This window comes from Ovis canadensis, chromosome 9, assembly GCF_042477335.2.
Source record: "Ovis canadensis isolate MfBH-ARS-UI-01 breed Bighorn chromosome 9, ARS-UI_OviCan_v2, whole genome shotgun sequence".
NCBI lineage: Eukaryota > Metazoa > Chordata > Mammalia > Artiodactyla > Bovidae > Ovis > Ovis canadensis.
Genome location: NC_091253.1, coordinates 93,281,324 through 93,296,075, shown reverse-complemented (window position 1 = coordinate 93,296,075; position 14,752 = coordinate 93,281,324). Strand labels below are relative to the sequence as shown.

The following is a 14,752-nucleotide window of genomic DNA, read 5'->3' as shown; positions in this document are numbered from 1 at the left end:
GTTGGTGATGGACAGGGAGGCCTGGCGTGCTGCGATTCATGGGGTCACACAGAGTCGGATATGACTGAGCGACTGAACTGAACTGAACTGAGGGCCCTCTCTGGTGGATGTGCACTCATCTCTCAGTCAAGATAGATTCCAGTGTGAAAGTTCCTGGGAGGTTGGTAGGACATATTATGGACTGGCTCCCTCTCCCTCCCTTGAACCCCAAGGACCTTCTCTGTGCCTGTGTGGCTGGGAAATTCCCTTGACCACAAGAATGAGAAAAATGTGGTTGCTTTGTCTTTCACTTTGTCAATCAGAGTCTGATGCTCCTGCTAGTATCTTGAGGTGTCAGCAAGGGACCAGTTGTGGCTGCTTAGCTAGCTACAACTGTTTTTCCTGAAAAACCATAACCAAACCCTACAGTGCTCTGACAAGAATGGCTATTCAGTGGAGACACACTTATCTGTGCGAAACGTATTGCTGGTTACAGATACGGAAACATGGGTGGAAATTCTACAATTATAAGGATATAATTTACCGTCGGGTCCACAATGAAAATGTGAAACTTTCTGTACTTTGACACGAGTTCATTACTGAGCATCTATTCTGTGCAATGGTCACTAAAACATAGTGCCTCAGAATGCAAGATGGATACTCTACTACTTCTCACTTATGTAAACAGTGCAAATCATCCTCAGTGAGATTCCTCTTCTGTGAAATGGATATAATGGTAAAACCTAACTTTTATGAGTGTTATGAGGATACAACTAGACAATGCACTTAGAACAGAAGACGGTATAAAGTAAGCATTCACTACCCATCAGTTCTCACTATTATGCCAAGCTGTGGGTATATATGGGTGTATAAAAGAGACATGATCCCTGCCTGTCCTTGGGAAGCTTATACTCTTATAGTTATGGTGTCCAGGTAAGCAGAGAATTATAGTTTTTAAGAAGTGTGTAGATCCGCAGCTACCATTTTTGAGTTCATAGTGTGGGGGATTTTGCTGAAGTCTGCAGATTGGCATGGCCTGCTTCAGGGGCACTCATGACCTGGCACCTACTGTAAAGTGCTCTAGATCCACCCCAAGGTCTCATCTCCCCTGAAACCTTTCTGAAAACTTTTACCTTCTGTATTCTGGAGAATCATCTATAGAGACACACTGAATGAAAAAGTGTAATTTTTCACTGCCTAGCTGTCTTATGGCTAGTCAATAAAACCCCTTCCCCCATGCACATCATCCTTAATATTCAAAGATAACCCCATTAGCAGGGATTTCTGAAGGAAAGCAACTGCAGATACCTACTTTCCATACTCGTTGTCATGTTAGGTCAATGCAGGAGATTTTTGTTTCTAATTTGGCAAGAGAACACTGATACATATATTTCCCTCAAACTACTACTGCTTCATGAATTCTAATGAGGATGGACTACTTTTAAAATATTAAATAAGTCTGAACACACCTATAACCTCTGACTCACAAGAAATGAGCCACAGTACCTGATCTGCTTCTTTCTTACAGATGATTTGTTGATTTCAGTGCATAACTCCAAATAATTTAATTTCAAAGCAATTCTCAATGCTAGGATGATAATAAAACAAGTACCTAACGCTTAATAGTTAGTAAATATTTGCTGATTTCTTATCTAAGACCTTGAGGGAAGAAGGAGCTAAAGATTGTCTAGCAGCCTCTTTCCTCTAATCGTTGATTTTGGCAAAGCCCACTGTTAACTCACTAGCCATCAGGCGAACAGCATCTCAGACCCACTTGCAAGTCTATTTTAAGCTTTCTGTCTGGCACCACTGAGATTCTACTGGACCATCTCCATGTTGTCACAGCTAACCTCCAATAACCCAAGGGTTTATATCATCCACCCATAAGAATACCAGGCCAATCTGGCTAAGCAGTTGCTCATTTCCAGGTTTATTCTAGGGCAAGAAAATGACTATGTGTTAAGGGTCTAATTCAGGTACTGACTTTCATTTTTGGTGTTACAAAAAGCATTGTATTAACAAAAATAAGTATTTTTCCACAGTACTGTCTTTGTACTGGAGTATTTGGGAAGCCCCCTCCTCCTCTCTCCTTACCTCCCCTTACAAAAATTCTGGGTTGTTTGGTGCTATTTTTCCACACCTTCCAATGTTAAAAAAAAAGTGTCAACAGGCGTTCTGGTGGCTAAAACAGTCTGTGAGGTCAGAGCAGCAAACCCACAGACCTGCTCTGGCTTTGGCCAGATGGCCATGTGATAAAAATCGCACTTCTGAAGCAAGCCTATTCACTGGATGACCAAAAGGAGCTCCATCTAGAGACAGGAAGACAGCCAGACCAGAGAGGAGACAAGGCTGAGATACTTAAGGACCTCCCCCAGTGGTACAAGCACTTAGTTCCTGTGCAGAAGGACCATAACTTTATTTACAACATACATCTCACAGAATCATATAACTGCAGCTAGAGAATAAAACTTACACCTCTAAATGAATTTATTTCATAGCCATTACTTTGGGGGATCCTTTGATTCCAGAAATACCTTGGCAATGCCTTCAATTCTCAAGACAAATTCTTTTGACTATATTTCAGTTCCGTTCAGTTCATTTCGGTCGCTCAGTCGTGTCCGACTGTTTTCAATCCCATGAATCGCAGCACGCCAGGCCTCCCTGTCCATCACCAACTCCCAGAGTTCACTCAAACTCACGTTCATCGAGTCACTGATGCCATCCAGCCATCTCATCCTCTGTTGTCCCCTTCTCCCCCTGCCCCCAATCCCTCCCAGCATCAAAGTCTTTTCCAATGAGTCAACTCTTCACATGAGGTGGCCAAAATACTGGAGTTTCAGCTTTAGCATCATTCCTTCCAAAGAACACCCAGGACTGATCTCCTTTACAATGGACTGGTTGGATCTCCTTGCAGTCCAAGGGACTCTCAGGAGTCTTCTCCAACACCACAGTAGGAAAGCATCAATTCTTCAGCGCTCAGCCTTCTTCACAGTCCAACTCTCACATTCGTACATGACTACTGGAAAAACCATAGCCTTGACTAGACGGACCTTAGTCGGCAAACTAATGTCTCTGCTTTTGAATATACTATCTAGGTTGCTCATAACTTTTCTTCCAAGGAGTAAGCGTCTTTTCATTTCACGGCTTCAGTCACCATCTGCAGTGATTGACTATATTTAGTGGTGGCAAATGTCAATTTTTTGAGAGTAGGTGTTATTTTCAGAAATAGGTTGTTTAAAACTAAGAACATTAGCATGAGGGAATCAATACTATTTTGGTATAAAAACCAAGGTGCTAGTTATAGTAAAATAAGTTGGAGTTTCCTGTGCAGATCCAAAAACAATTTGAAAAGGTAATTTCTACAGGGCTCTGACTAACAGCAATATTGGTGTGGAATAAGGTATATGCTACCAAGGTGATCTAAAGAGGTCATTGCTATGGAGATATATATATATATATATATATATATATATATATATATATATATATATCCTGCAGTCTCATGACTCTATTTTCACAATAGAAAAAGTTTTACAGACAGCAAACTAGCCTAGTATAAACTTCACTTCTGAGTCTTCAGGCAGAAACTCTCAAAATAAAAATCCACTTATATTCAACTACCTGTCTCCATGTCTGTAAAGTAGGGGCTAAGAGGTAGTAACATTCTTCATGTAAATAAATCACCTTAACCTGATATCTTAAGGTTGTAAGACTCTCCACTTTGTTAATGACTGCTTAGTACCTAGCTGTAGAATATATTCTACTTGAGTGTATTCATCTCCTACTCCCTAGGAGTCCTTAATAAAACAAACACACTGAGCTGGACTTGTCTATAATATTAATAATAGCTGATACCTACATAGCCCTTACTACTTGCTTGTACTTACTCAGCATGATATATCAACTCACTTAATACAAACCTGTGAGGGTAAAAATTTTTAAATATTACTATTTTTATTCCTATCTTACATATGAAAGAACTGAAGCAGGAAGAAGTTGCCCAAGACCATGTAGCAAGATGCAGAGCTGGGACTGGAACTCGGGTAGTCTAGTTCCAGCTGTGTTCTTACTCACTTTGCCATACCACCCTATACTGCCTCTATGAGACTACAGAAAATAGATACATAAATCAGATACTCAACAGAATAAAAGACCATGAAAAAAATACCAACTTACGGAAAGCTCATTTGAGAAGTAAAAAAGAGGGGTTGGTTGATGTGAGGCAGATAGGCCCATATAAAATGGATGAGGGCCACATAAAAATAGCCACAAGAGTTCCGTGGGAAGCCTGGGGCTGGGCCAAAATGCTATTTCGAGAATAGAGGAGGCAGTTGGAAAGATCTAGGAGCTATAAAGAACCAGTTCCTGGCACTGTTTCGTGTCTATAAAATTTCTCCTTTATTACATAAAATCAGATAGTGCAAATTAACAAAAACAAAACTCCACAATACTGTTAATATGACAGCTTTTCATAACTTGCGCACATCACTTTGGGAATTTTATCGGCTCGTAAGCAGATATGGTTAATAAGTCAGTTAACTGTTTTTAACAGTAGGCAGGATGGAGAAGGAAATGGCAACCCACTCGTGTTCTTGCCTGGAGAATCCCAGGGACGGGGGAGCCGGGTGGGCTGCCGTCTATGGGGTCGCCCAGAGTTGGACACGACTGAAGCGACTTAGCAGCAGCAGCAGGATAAGTGCAATGATCTGCCTGATACCATCTCCAAGGAAGTTTTCAGAAGCCACTATCAGTGACTCAGTTCCCATAAAGAGATTACGTGCGGACAGAAGCAAGTGAAGCAGCCCCTGCCATGTCTACCCTTTAACCAAGACTGCCAACGCCACCCCAATCCAGCGTAACAGAAGTGGAAACTGAGGCTCACGAAGCAGAAGTGACTTGGATGAAGGTCCTGACACAGAAAGTCCAGGGCTCTTCCCATTTTCGCATTGTGCGTTCTACCCTTTTCCTTTCTACCCTTTTCTTATTCAGGGCAAATAAAGACTGATTTCAAAGCCCTTCAGAAAACATGGGGTGCCTACAATGCGGGAGACGGGAGTTCAATCCCTGGGTCGGGAAGATCTGAAGGAAATGGCAGCCCACTCCAGTACTCTTGCCTGGAAAAATCCACGGATGGAGGACCCTGGCAGGCTACAGTCCATGGGGTCGCAAAGAGTCGGACACGACTGAGCGACTTCACTTTATTTCAGAAAACGTGAGCACACACACCTACTCGACAGAGTCAATCCTTCCTTCATCACAACTTCCTCTGGCTGCTGTTCAGACCGCCTTTCTCTTCCTGGGCCCTGGGACATGTCCAGAAAATGACAGAAAACATGCTCCAAAGTCAACGCTCCGAAAAGAATCCCATGAACCAGGCCTCAGATACCCCGGGGTTCTCTCAGGCCTTGTTATTCCAGGTAGGGCCGTCTCTGGGAATTTAGTTTCCCGTTGGTCAGGAAGCCTCCCCTCGCAGCCTAAACCTACGAAGCCCCACCCACCCGTAAGGAGGGAAGGAGGCTCGCCGAGGGGCCGGGGCGTCGTGGAAGCCTGCCTGCGGAAAGCTGCCGTTCACGGGCCCCGCCCGCTCGGGGACGCTCGTGCCGAACCCGGCGCTTCCTCCCTCCCGGCCCTTCCGTCAAGCCCGCGGCCGCGCACAGACCCGCCTCCCTCCGGCTATAGCGGGCGCGGGCGCGGGCGCAGTCACGTGAGGCGGGCCCGCGGAGCCAATAGGCAGCTCGCGCGGAGTGGACGGGCGTGTCTGACCCTCGTGATGTCACAAAGCGGGCGGGGAGGCGTGGCTCTTCCGCCCCCACGCGCCGAGCCGCGGCCCGCTCTGCTGCGCCCCGCCCCCTCGCCACTGCGCAGCCAATGGGAAGGCGGGAAGCGCTCGGACCCGAGCGCGCGGGCGGGGCAGGGCGGGGGCCCGGCGCGGCGTGGGGGGACGGGAGGGGGCGGGGCGGAGTGGGCCGGCCTGGGGCCCGGGGCCGCGCTCCTGGGAGTCGCGGCGGCTCTTGAGGAAGGACAGCCGGGTGGTGCAGCCGTCGCTGCCGCTGCCGCTGCCGCTGCCGCCGTCTCCTCTTGAGAAGCGGCTCCTCCCACTGCCGTGCCCGGTTCGTATTCCCTCACCCCAGCGCCGAACCGCCCCGTCCGGAATCCCGAAGTTGTGAGGGGGGCGGCCGGCACGCGTGAGGAGACGAACCTGGAGGCGCCAGGTGCGCGCTCGAGGGGCGTCGGGGCCGCGGCGGGCGTGACGGCCCCGTGGGGCTGCCCGCGGGGCTCCAGGGCCGGGGGGGCGGGCCCGCCTCGCCCGCTGGCCGCGCCCGGGGCGCCGTGAGGGCCGGCGCGAGGGTGGGTCCGGGGCAGGTGCGGCTCAGGTGGCGCGGAGGCCCTCTGCCTGAGGATTCCCCCCTCACACGCGCACCCCGGGCCCAGGGTGACCCCGCGGGCCGACCCTCGGTTTTTCAGGTCTGCGGCCGGCGCGACGTGGGCGGGCGGAGGATGCTGCGCCCCCGTGGGCTCCGCGCCGGGGCTGGATGGACGGGCCGGTCCCGGGGCGCGCCTCCGCCGGCGTCTGGGCCCCCGCCGCCTCCAGCTGTAGCTCCGCGGCTCCCGAGGGGTGGGTTTGTTGGTTGGGTTTCCGCCCTCCTCCCCACCCCCTGTCTTGCGCCTCTACCCTCTTTCCCCCACCCCACCTCACCCCACCCCACCTCCTAGCCCCATTCACCCGGCTGCAGCGAGACCTCGCCCCTCCTCCGCTCGCGCCTCCCCTGCCGACGCCTCCTCTAACGAGCATCTCTGCCTTGCTTTTCAATGGGCCGGTGCCGCTGTCGCTGCTGCTCTCCGCGCGGGTTGTGGATGTTGTCGGCTCCGTGTTGTGATGACAGGAGAATGTGTGTGTGTCCCGGGCCCAGACGAATTGGTAGGTATTCCCTTAACTACCTAGCGTTGGGTACCCAGGGAGGAGGATGATTGATTTTGCGTGTGGATGGTCTTAGGTGGGTTTGTGTGGAATGAAGAGGTGAGGTAGGTAGAAAAGGGGGGACAAAGGGATCCTGCACCAGGATAGCAGTTGATGCCTTAAGTGAGTGCCATTTTCAGGTAGGGTACAAAGGAAATTGATCAAACAAGTGCTAACTTGGGGCTTCGGAGTCTTCCAAAGGCAGCAGGTTTCTTCATTCATGTAGAGATAACAGGAGCTGTGAAATGGCTAAACGTTGCCCCAAAATGCTGAAAAATCGCAGTCTTTATGCGGGGTGTTTAATGCAATCGGATTACATAAACTGGGGTTCTGACACATTTAATGATTAGTATAGCATTTTTTTTTTTCCATTTACACCAAAAGCTTTGCAAAGCTAAAGAGCTCTGGAGTCGGGGCAGTAATTGCATTCTCTTAATTAGTTTGTTCTGAGAGTTTATTGATAAAGTGGAATCATTTCCTGGCACAAGCCCTGCAGAGTACATCAGTAAGAATGGATGGGTCTCTTTCCTGTTTGTCCTTACAGCTCATCTTTCCTTATTAGTCACTGGCAAAATCTGCCTAAGACTAAGATGCTGTACCTAAGGTGGCTAAGGATCTGGGATCTGAATTTTTAAGTGAAATTGTGGCCAGAAATAACTTGAAAATTTGACGGTGCTTCAGTTTACCACAACTGTACCTTGTTGCTGTTCTTACTGCTGCATCAGAACCCTTTAACTTTGTTAATTTAGCAAGTTGTCAACAAGAGTTTTGATTTCGTGGACTTTTTTGTTGAATCACAGGATATTCAGAAGGATACTCAAAAGAGTCTTTTGAATGTTCACTTATGGTTTATGAAAGCATTCGAAAGTACATTAACTTCCAGGAGTAACTGGTCTGATAGAGTATGTCACTTGTACTGGTGGTGAGTGAATGCTCCTTAATCACAGAGTAGGTAACTTCCCTAGGAATTTGACTTTTAGAGGCATGTTGGGAATCTCAGTCCATATGCTAAACCCCTGAGTAATTGAAAGATCGAGTTAATAAAATTGAATCTCTGCTTTTTTGTTTTGAATCTTGAGAATTTATGCCTGAAGGAAAAATGTATGTTACTTGAGTGCCTGGTGTTTGAATTTACGTATTCAAAGCATCTGCTGCATGAATCAGTTCTTTTGCCAAAATAGTTCATTTTGCAGTCAATTAGAAAAGAAGGAGGATTGTCAAAACAAAGGAATTTAAGGAAAGTGTGGGTTTCCCGGTCTTGTTATTTCTTGATCAGATGTCATATAGCCCAATTCTGTTACACATCAGTCTCTCAAACCCTGCCTCCAAACACAAACAGTACTTTGATTCAATCTGCATTCCATACAGAAACACAGGTATTTTTTTCCCTCTAAAATTCTTACATATTAAAGTAAGCTTAAATGCAGACATATATATAAACTTACAGAGAAAATTTATTTTCATGAAAATTGGTATGTTTCCATTTTTAATAATAGAAATAATCTACATACAAAGCATGAAATGAGTCCATGTGCTTTCTGCATACAAACCTAGCAAGAGATATGGTTCATATCTGAAAGCCAGTGTCATGTGGCCCAGCGGTTTAGCACATCTCCTGGCTCAGTCATGTACACTTAACCTTTGGATGACTTTCAGGTATTCAGTTTGAAGTCCTGTTATTTAAGTGGTTATTCTTGATAGATTCCTGTTCTTCTGGAATTTCTGTCTTTCATGACTGCCTTTCAGACGTTATTTAGTTATTCCTCTTATTCCCAAAATTCTGTTCATTACCTTCTCTTGCTTAATCTTATTTTCAGTTTTGTAAACAAATTTCTTCTTAAATAATGCAGTTAAAATAATGATACATTGTATCACATGCAAAAGGGGTTCTATATGACTGGCTTACACAGTGCTTATTACCGAAGCAGACTCAGTGTTTGCTCCCTATGTTCCACTTACCATTTTTCTAACTGTTTTTCAAAAAGGGTATGTGAAAATAATGTAATATATAGCTAATACTCTATGATATTTGTAAAAATTTTTCTTAATGTGTTCAACCTTAGGAAGAAATAGTTGATATTAAGGCTCAGGTGATTTTCTATTGTTTATTCCTTTTTGTTTATTGCATTTGTTTCCCTATTTAAGATACTTCTAAAGCCTATTTGTTTATAGGCCAGTTGAATACTTTGAGGCAATACCTCAAGAATTCAGGGGAAATATGTGTTACAAGAGGGATTCTTTTTTTGTATAGATTACCTGGCTTACTGATACATGTTTATTACATTTTCTAGATAAATGCTCATCAGAATATTTTCAGTGTTCCACTTCCAGATATAAGTGATATGATTTTCATTTATTCATCAGTATAATGCTCTACCTTTTTAAGCCAAACCTTAGTCCATTAGACTACTGTTTCACTGTTTATTAATTTCCAAGGACAAATAGATAACCATTTTTTTAAATGTAAGAGAATATTTTTCTACAGGTGAATTCTACTTGGGGTCCATAATAGTTAAAGATCATATTTCTGTAGCTTTCTTTTACAGTTGATAGGCAGAGGAAAATAGTAACAAGTAAATTAAGTTCCAGAACTGAGACCATTTATGTTACTAACAAAGTTTTAGAACTACTGAAAAACTTGTTTTTTTTTTTTTAAAGTCACAAAAAATACAGTAAAATTAATGAATAAATGAAACCTGCCCGCTTTTCTAGGATTATTTGGTGACTTGGTGGCAGACCTGTGTCCCTAAACTTGCCAAATCGGCACAGTGGTCTGGAGAAGCATTGTTTGCAAGACCATCTCCTGGATGCAAGGAGGGCATTTTGGAACTTCTATTTTTATCCATTATGTAAGATTTTTCTTGTACGTGTTAATTATAGTAACGTATGTATATATTGTACAAATAAATCATGAATATACACAGGCTGCATCCCAACACGTTTATGGTGATATCCAAGTGTGTCAAATGCTAACCATTGACCATGGCTCTAGAAACTGGATCTTCATAAATGGGAGAAGTCCCTGTGCAATATGGGAGACTCATGGACTTTTTTAAGGATTAAAAAGAAGGGTGATTGGCCAGGTAGACTGCCACTGCATAATGTTATATAACCTTCATCTCCTCCGCTCTTCCCAGCCAGATCTGTTGTACATTCTGCCCAGTTTGTGCTGCATAAAGAAATACAAAGAGAAAAGTAAAGCTAGAAGACAGTTTGCTCCTGGCTCCATTAAGTAATCAAGTGCGCTTAGCAGAGTATATCCTGTAGAGATAGTACATGGTATGTGTGTAAAATATAGTACCTTAGGAGGCACGGGGCACTTGTAAATTCACCTGCTAAATATCTGTTATGAAAGAAAAAATAGATTAAGTAATCTGAATGTAACTTTTTTCTTTGTGCGTACCTGTGAAATTGCTGTCTAGGAATCCCGGTCAGAAGTTCCAGCCTGCCACTGTTCTCTGATGCCATGCCAGCACCAACTCAACTGTTTTTCCCTCTGATTCGTAACTGTGAACTGAGCAGAATCTATGGCACTGCATGTTACTGCCACCACAAACATCTCTGCTGCTCACCTCCTTATATTCCGCAGAGTCGCCCGAGATACACACCCCATCCGGCGTATGCTACCTTTTACAGGCCAAAGGAGAGCTGGTGGCAGTACACCCAAGGAAGGAGATATGCTTCCACACCGCAGAAGTTTTACCTCACACCTCCCCAAGTCAATAGCATCCTGAAAGCTAATGAGTACAGTTTCAAAGTGCCAGAATTTGATGGCAAAAACGTCAGTTCTGTCCTTGGATTTGACAGCAATCAGCTGCCAGCAAACGCACCCATTGAGGACCGGAGGAGTGCAGCAACCTGCTTGCAGACCAGAGGGATGCTTTTGGGGGTTTTCGATGGCCACGCAGGCTGTGCTTGCTCCCAGGCAGTTAGTGAAAGACTCTTTTATTATATTGCTGTCTCTTTGTTACCCCACGAGACTTTGCTGGAGATCGAAAATGCCGTGGAGAGTGGTCGAGCCCTGCTACCCATTCTCCAGTGGCACAAGCACCCCAATGATTACTTCAGTAAGGAGGCATCCAAGTTATATTTCAACAGCTTGAGGACTTACTGGCAAGAGCTTATTGACCTCAACACTGGGGAGTCGACTGATATTGATGTTAAGGAGGCTTTGATTAATGCTTTCAAGAGGCTTGATAATGACATCTCCTTGGAGGCTCAAGTTGGTGATCCCAATTCTTTCCTCAACTACCTGGTGCTTCGAGTGGCATTTTCTGGGGCCACAGCTTGCGTGGCCCACGTGGATGGCGTTGACCTTCACGTGGCCAACACTGGCGACAGCAGAGCCATGCTGGGGGTGCAGGAAGAGGACGGCTCTTGGTCGGCGGTCACACTGTCTAATGACCACAACGCTCAGAATGAGAGAGAAGTGGAACGGCTGAAACTGGAGCACCCAAAGAACGAGGCCAAGAGTGTGGTGAAACAGGATCGGCTGCTTGGCTTGCTGATGCCTTTTCGGGCTTTCGGAGATGTCAAGTTCAAATGGAGCATTGACCTTCAGAAGAGAGTGATAGAATCTGGCCCAGACCAGTTGAATGACAATGAATACACCAAGTTCATCCCTCCTAATTATTATACACCTCCTTATCTCACTGCTGAACCAGAAGTAACTTACCACCGATTAAGGCCACAGGATAAATTTCTGGTACTGGCGACTGATGGGCTGTGGGAAACAATGCACAGGCAGGATGTGGTTAGGATTGTGGGTGAGTACCTAACAGGCATGCACCACCAGCAGCCAATAGCCGTTGGTGGCTATAAGGTGACTCTGGGGCAGATGCATGGCCTTTTAACAGAACGGAGAGCTAAGATGTCATCAGTGTTTGAGGACCAGAATGCAGCAACCCACCTTATTCGCCACGCCGTGGGCAACAATGAGTTTGGGGCTGTTGATCATGAGCGCCTCTCCAAAATGCTTAGTCTTCCTGAAGAGCTTGCTCGGATGTACAGAGATGACATTACAATCATTGTAGTTCAGTTCAATTCTCATGTTGTAGGGGCATATCAAAACCAGGAACAGTGAGTGGATATTACCAAGGCAATTCTCAAATAGATTTAAAAGGCAGATAGGTTTTTTTTTTTTTTTTAAAGATAATGTTATAGTAAATATTGCCAGTGGGTCATTCTCAGCATTTCCCTATTTGATACTCGAGTCTGCCAGGTAGTCCAAAGTGACTTTGTATCAGAGTGGCAGGATCCTGAGAGTCTCGTTCTGCTTAGTTCAGACCTCAAAGCACCTGCAGTTGAGGCCCATCAGTTCCTTAACTGCAGATGGCTTAAGACATTGGCTGCTTTTATCAGTCTGAGAAGATCAGGATGACCTGGCAAACAGGGTTTTGAATAGGCCCAAAGCAAGGAACTTGCTGGGCTTATTCTTTTGGTAAAATGAAGAAACATTACTGTTCACACCTGCAGAGCCCTTTCATCACCAAGATTCCAGTGTATGTGAGAACATATTTATTGCATGATTTCCTAGATGTGTAGCCTGTACATTATTCATGAACTTTAACCAGAGGTAGTTTTCAAACCCACTACTTTAAGCCATAAAGGACCGAGAACCAGGCAATCTGAATTTGTCAGTGTGTGTGATTATTTGACTTGGAATGCTTCTTAAATGAGAAAACAAACACTAGCCCTTCACCCGATTACCTAATGTAGTTGAAATATTTTCTATTTTGCCAGGCACTTGAAGACAATAAAGGTGTTTTATCTCCTCTTATTGGTATTAAAGGGAAAAAAAAATTTTAGTTAATATTAATGAAAAGCTTTATTTAGTTTGAAATAAAAGATCCAGAATGAAGAGAAGAGACTGATATGTTCAATTATGGTCATCTGTAGCCACCAGCATGTCACTCTTATCATGTAAACCCCTGAAGTGTGGCATGCTCTAAGTGTGTGATGGGTAGACTGCTGCTGAGAAATCATACTTCTAATTTAGTAGTGGTAAGAATTTTTGTCATGTTTGGAATTTTAAAGATGACATATAAAAAAATTTTTGCATAATTTGGGGGAGTAAAGTTTAAATATTACCTTCAGGTGTTGCAATGAAGTTTTTTGTTGTTGTTTTTCCCCACTTAGGTGTAGGTCAATTTAAATAATTGGTTTAAAGATTACTAAATGCTTTAAAAATATTGTAGCTTATAAATAGAAATGTTAAGATACGTACATGAGAAATTTTTTAAAGTAACTTGTGCATGCCTGCTGCTTAATGGAACACTTAATAGCATCAAATATTGTCTGCAGCAGTCTCTGTAATTATATGCAGACCCTTCCAACGCTGTATCAAAGTAAATGAAAATAAATATATTCAGATTGGCTTTGGGGGAGCTTATTTGATATGCATCAAATGGCATTGTGTTCCTGTGTTTAATGGTGATTCGTGTACAGCTATGCATATATTTCATCACTTATTCTAGCATCACTGTTAAAAGAATGGCTATGACTATGTTCAATTTTCACATAAGTTTTAATATAGAACATGATCAGTTTTCCCTTGTGTAATTAGTTGAGGGGTGTTTAGGAGTCCTTGCAGATTTCTGTAGAATACTGAACTAGATATTCAAGGACTCTGGACTGGACACCGAAGCAAGGTAGAATTGGCTGCAGAATTTATTCCAATTGAAAATAGACTGGAAGATTGCCACTTACCAGACCATATAATGTTTGTTTTCTGAGATCTTCCCCCCTACCCCCTTTTTTCCCTCCTTGAGTCACCTTGGAAATTTTCTCCCAGGTGGTATTTTGGAGGGGGAAAAGCTATTATACTATACACTTACTTGTAAATGTTTTGACAGAGACTTCATTTTTTAATGGAATGTATGTAGAATACAGTAGCAGTTAAAACTCATTTTCAGGCTACTATTTGAATTTCTCTTGAACACCTTACTAAAGAGTTCCATATTATACTTAATAAAGTCTCATCTCTATATAGTACAGTATATATAAATTTGGTTTCTTTTGATCATGATCAAGATAGTAATTATTATTACACAAGAAACTTTGTTTTTATTATTACACAAGAAACTTGGTCTGCAGTCTAAAAGCCTGTTGTGTTAAGCCTGTAGTATTAATGGTGTGGAAATGAAAATAATTGGATGTTAGAAATTTGAATGTATTATCACCTAAAGGAAGTTTTGATTTTATTGTAATTGGTTGTCACTGTGATGTGATATCTAGAATTAAAGAATACATGTAAACTTTTCATTGTATTTAGCCTTTCTTAAACATTTTTAATTTATACTTTCTAACGTCATTTTTCTGTATATAGTCAGTGGCTCATGGTATTTATAATATGTCCTTAGCTAGTTAAATGCAATTGTGCTATGGTACACAGTACTTGGAGGGGAAAAAAGTCTTATAAAAGATTTATCTGTGTGAAGAAATGAAAAGTTTATATATTATATAATGAATAGAAATGCCCACAGTGAATTAAAGCTTCGTATCTGCTTTCTGAATGAACGACCTGTGTTGTTTCTTAATTAATAGATTCATTAGATGCTTTCTATGGTGATAGGTTATACTTAACTTTACGATCTTCTAGATATAGTACTTTAAAAAAACTGGGGTATACTTTACATTCAATAAAATGCACAGATTTTAAATGTGTAATTTGAGATTTGGTAACTACAACCCCAGTAAAGATACAGGACTTTTCCATTGTTCCAGCAGAAAATTCCCTCATGCCCCTTTCGGGTTAATCCTTCCCCATAGAACTATTGTTCTGACTTCTGTCACAATAGATTAGTGTTACTTGTT

General features: G+C 43.4%; 1 protein-coding gene and 1 long non-coding RNA gene across 10 annotated transcripts; one reads left to right on the top strand and one right to left on the bottom strand.

Annotated features, from left to right (window-relative positions):
• Nucleotides 1-1,896: 1,896 nt before the first annotated feature.
• LOC138446313 (uncharacterized) lies at nt 1,897-4,223 on the bottom strand. The gene is made up of 2 exons (XR_011259268.1): nt 4,156-4,223; nt 1,897-3,136 (listed from the first exon to the last, which is right to left on the bottom strand). It is a non-coding gene; the product is annotated as an uncharacterized lncRNA (long non-coding RNA).
• Nucleotides 4,224-5,909: 1,686 nt separating this feature from the next.
• PDP1 (pyruvate dehydrogenase phosphatase catalytic subunit 1) lies at nt 5,910-14,455 on the top strand. Of its 9 annotated transcripts, none has more exons than XM_069601177.1 (4): nt 5,910-6,089; nt 6,412-6,595; nt 6,864-6,898; nt 10,360-14,455. In XM_069601177.1, exons 2-4 carry the CDS (start codon nt 6,513-6,515, stop codon nt 12,018-12,020), a joined length of 1,779 nt encoding a protein of 592 aa, XP_069457278.1. In that variant the 5' UTR covers nt 5,910-6,089; nt 6,412-6,512; the 3' UTR covers nt 12,021-14,455. The 9 variants fall into 9 exon arrangements, with proteins under 9 accessions (XP_069457278.1, XP_069457282.1, XP_069457280.1 ...); XM_069601183.1 differs by lacking the exon at nt 6,412-6,595 and adding an exon at nt 10,075-10,216 and having other exon boundaries at nt 5,928-6,089; XM_069601178.1 differs by having other exon boundaries at nt 5,974-6,089; nt 6,445-6,595.
• Nucleotides 14,456-14,752: the final 297 nt, after the last annotated feature.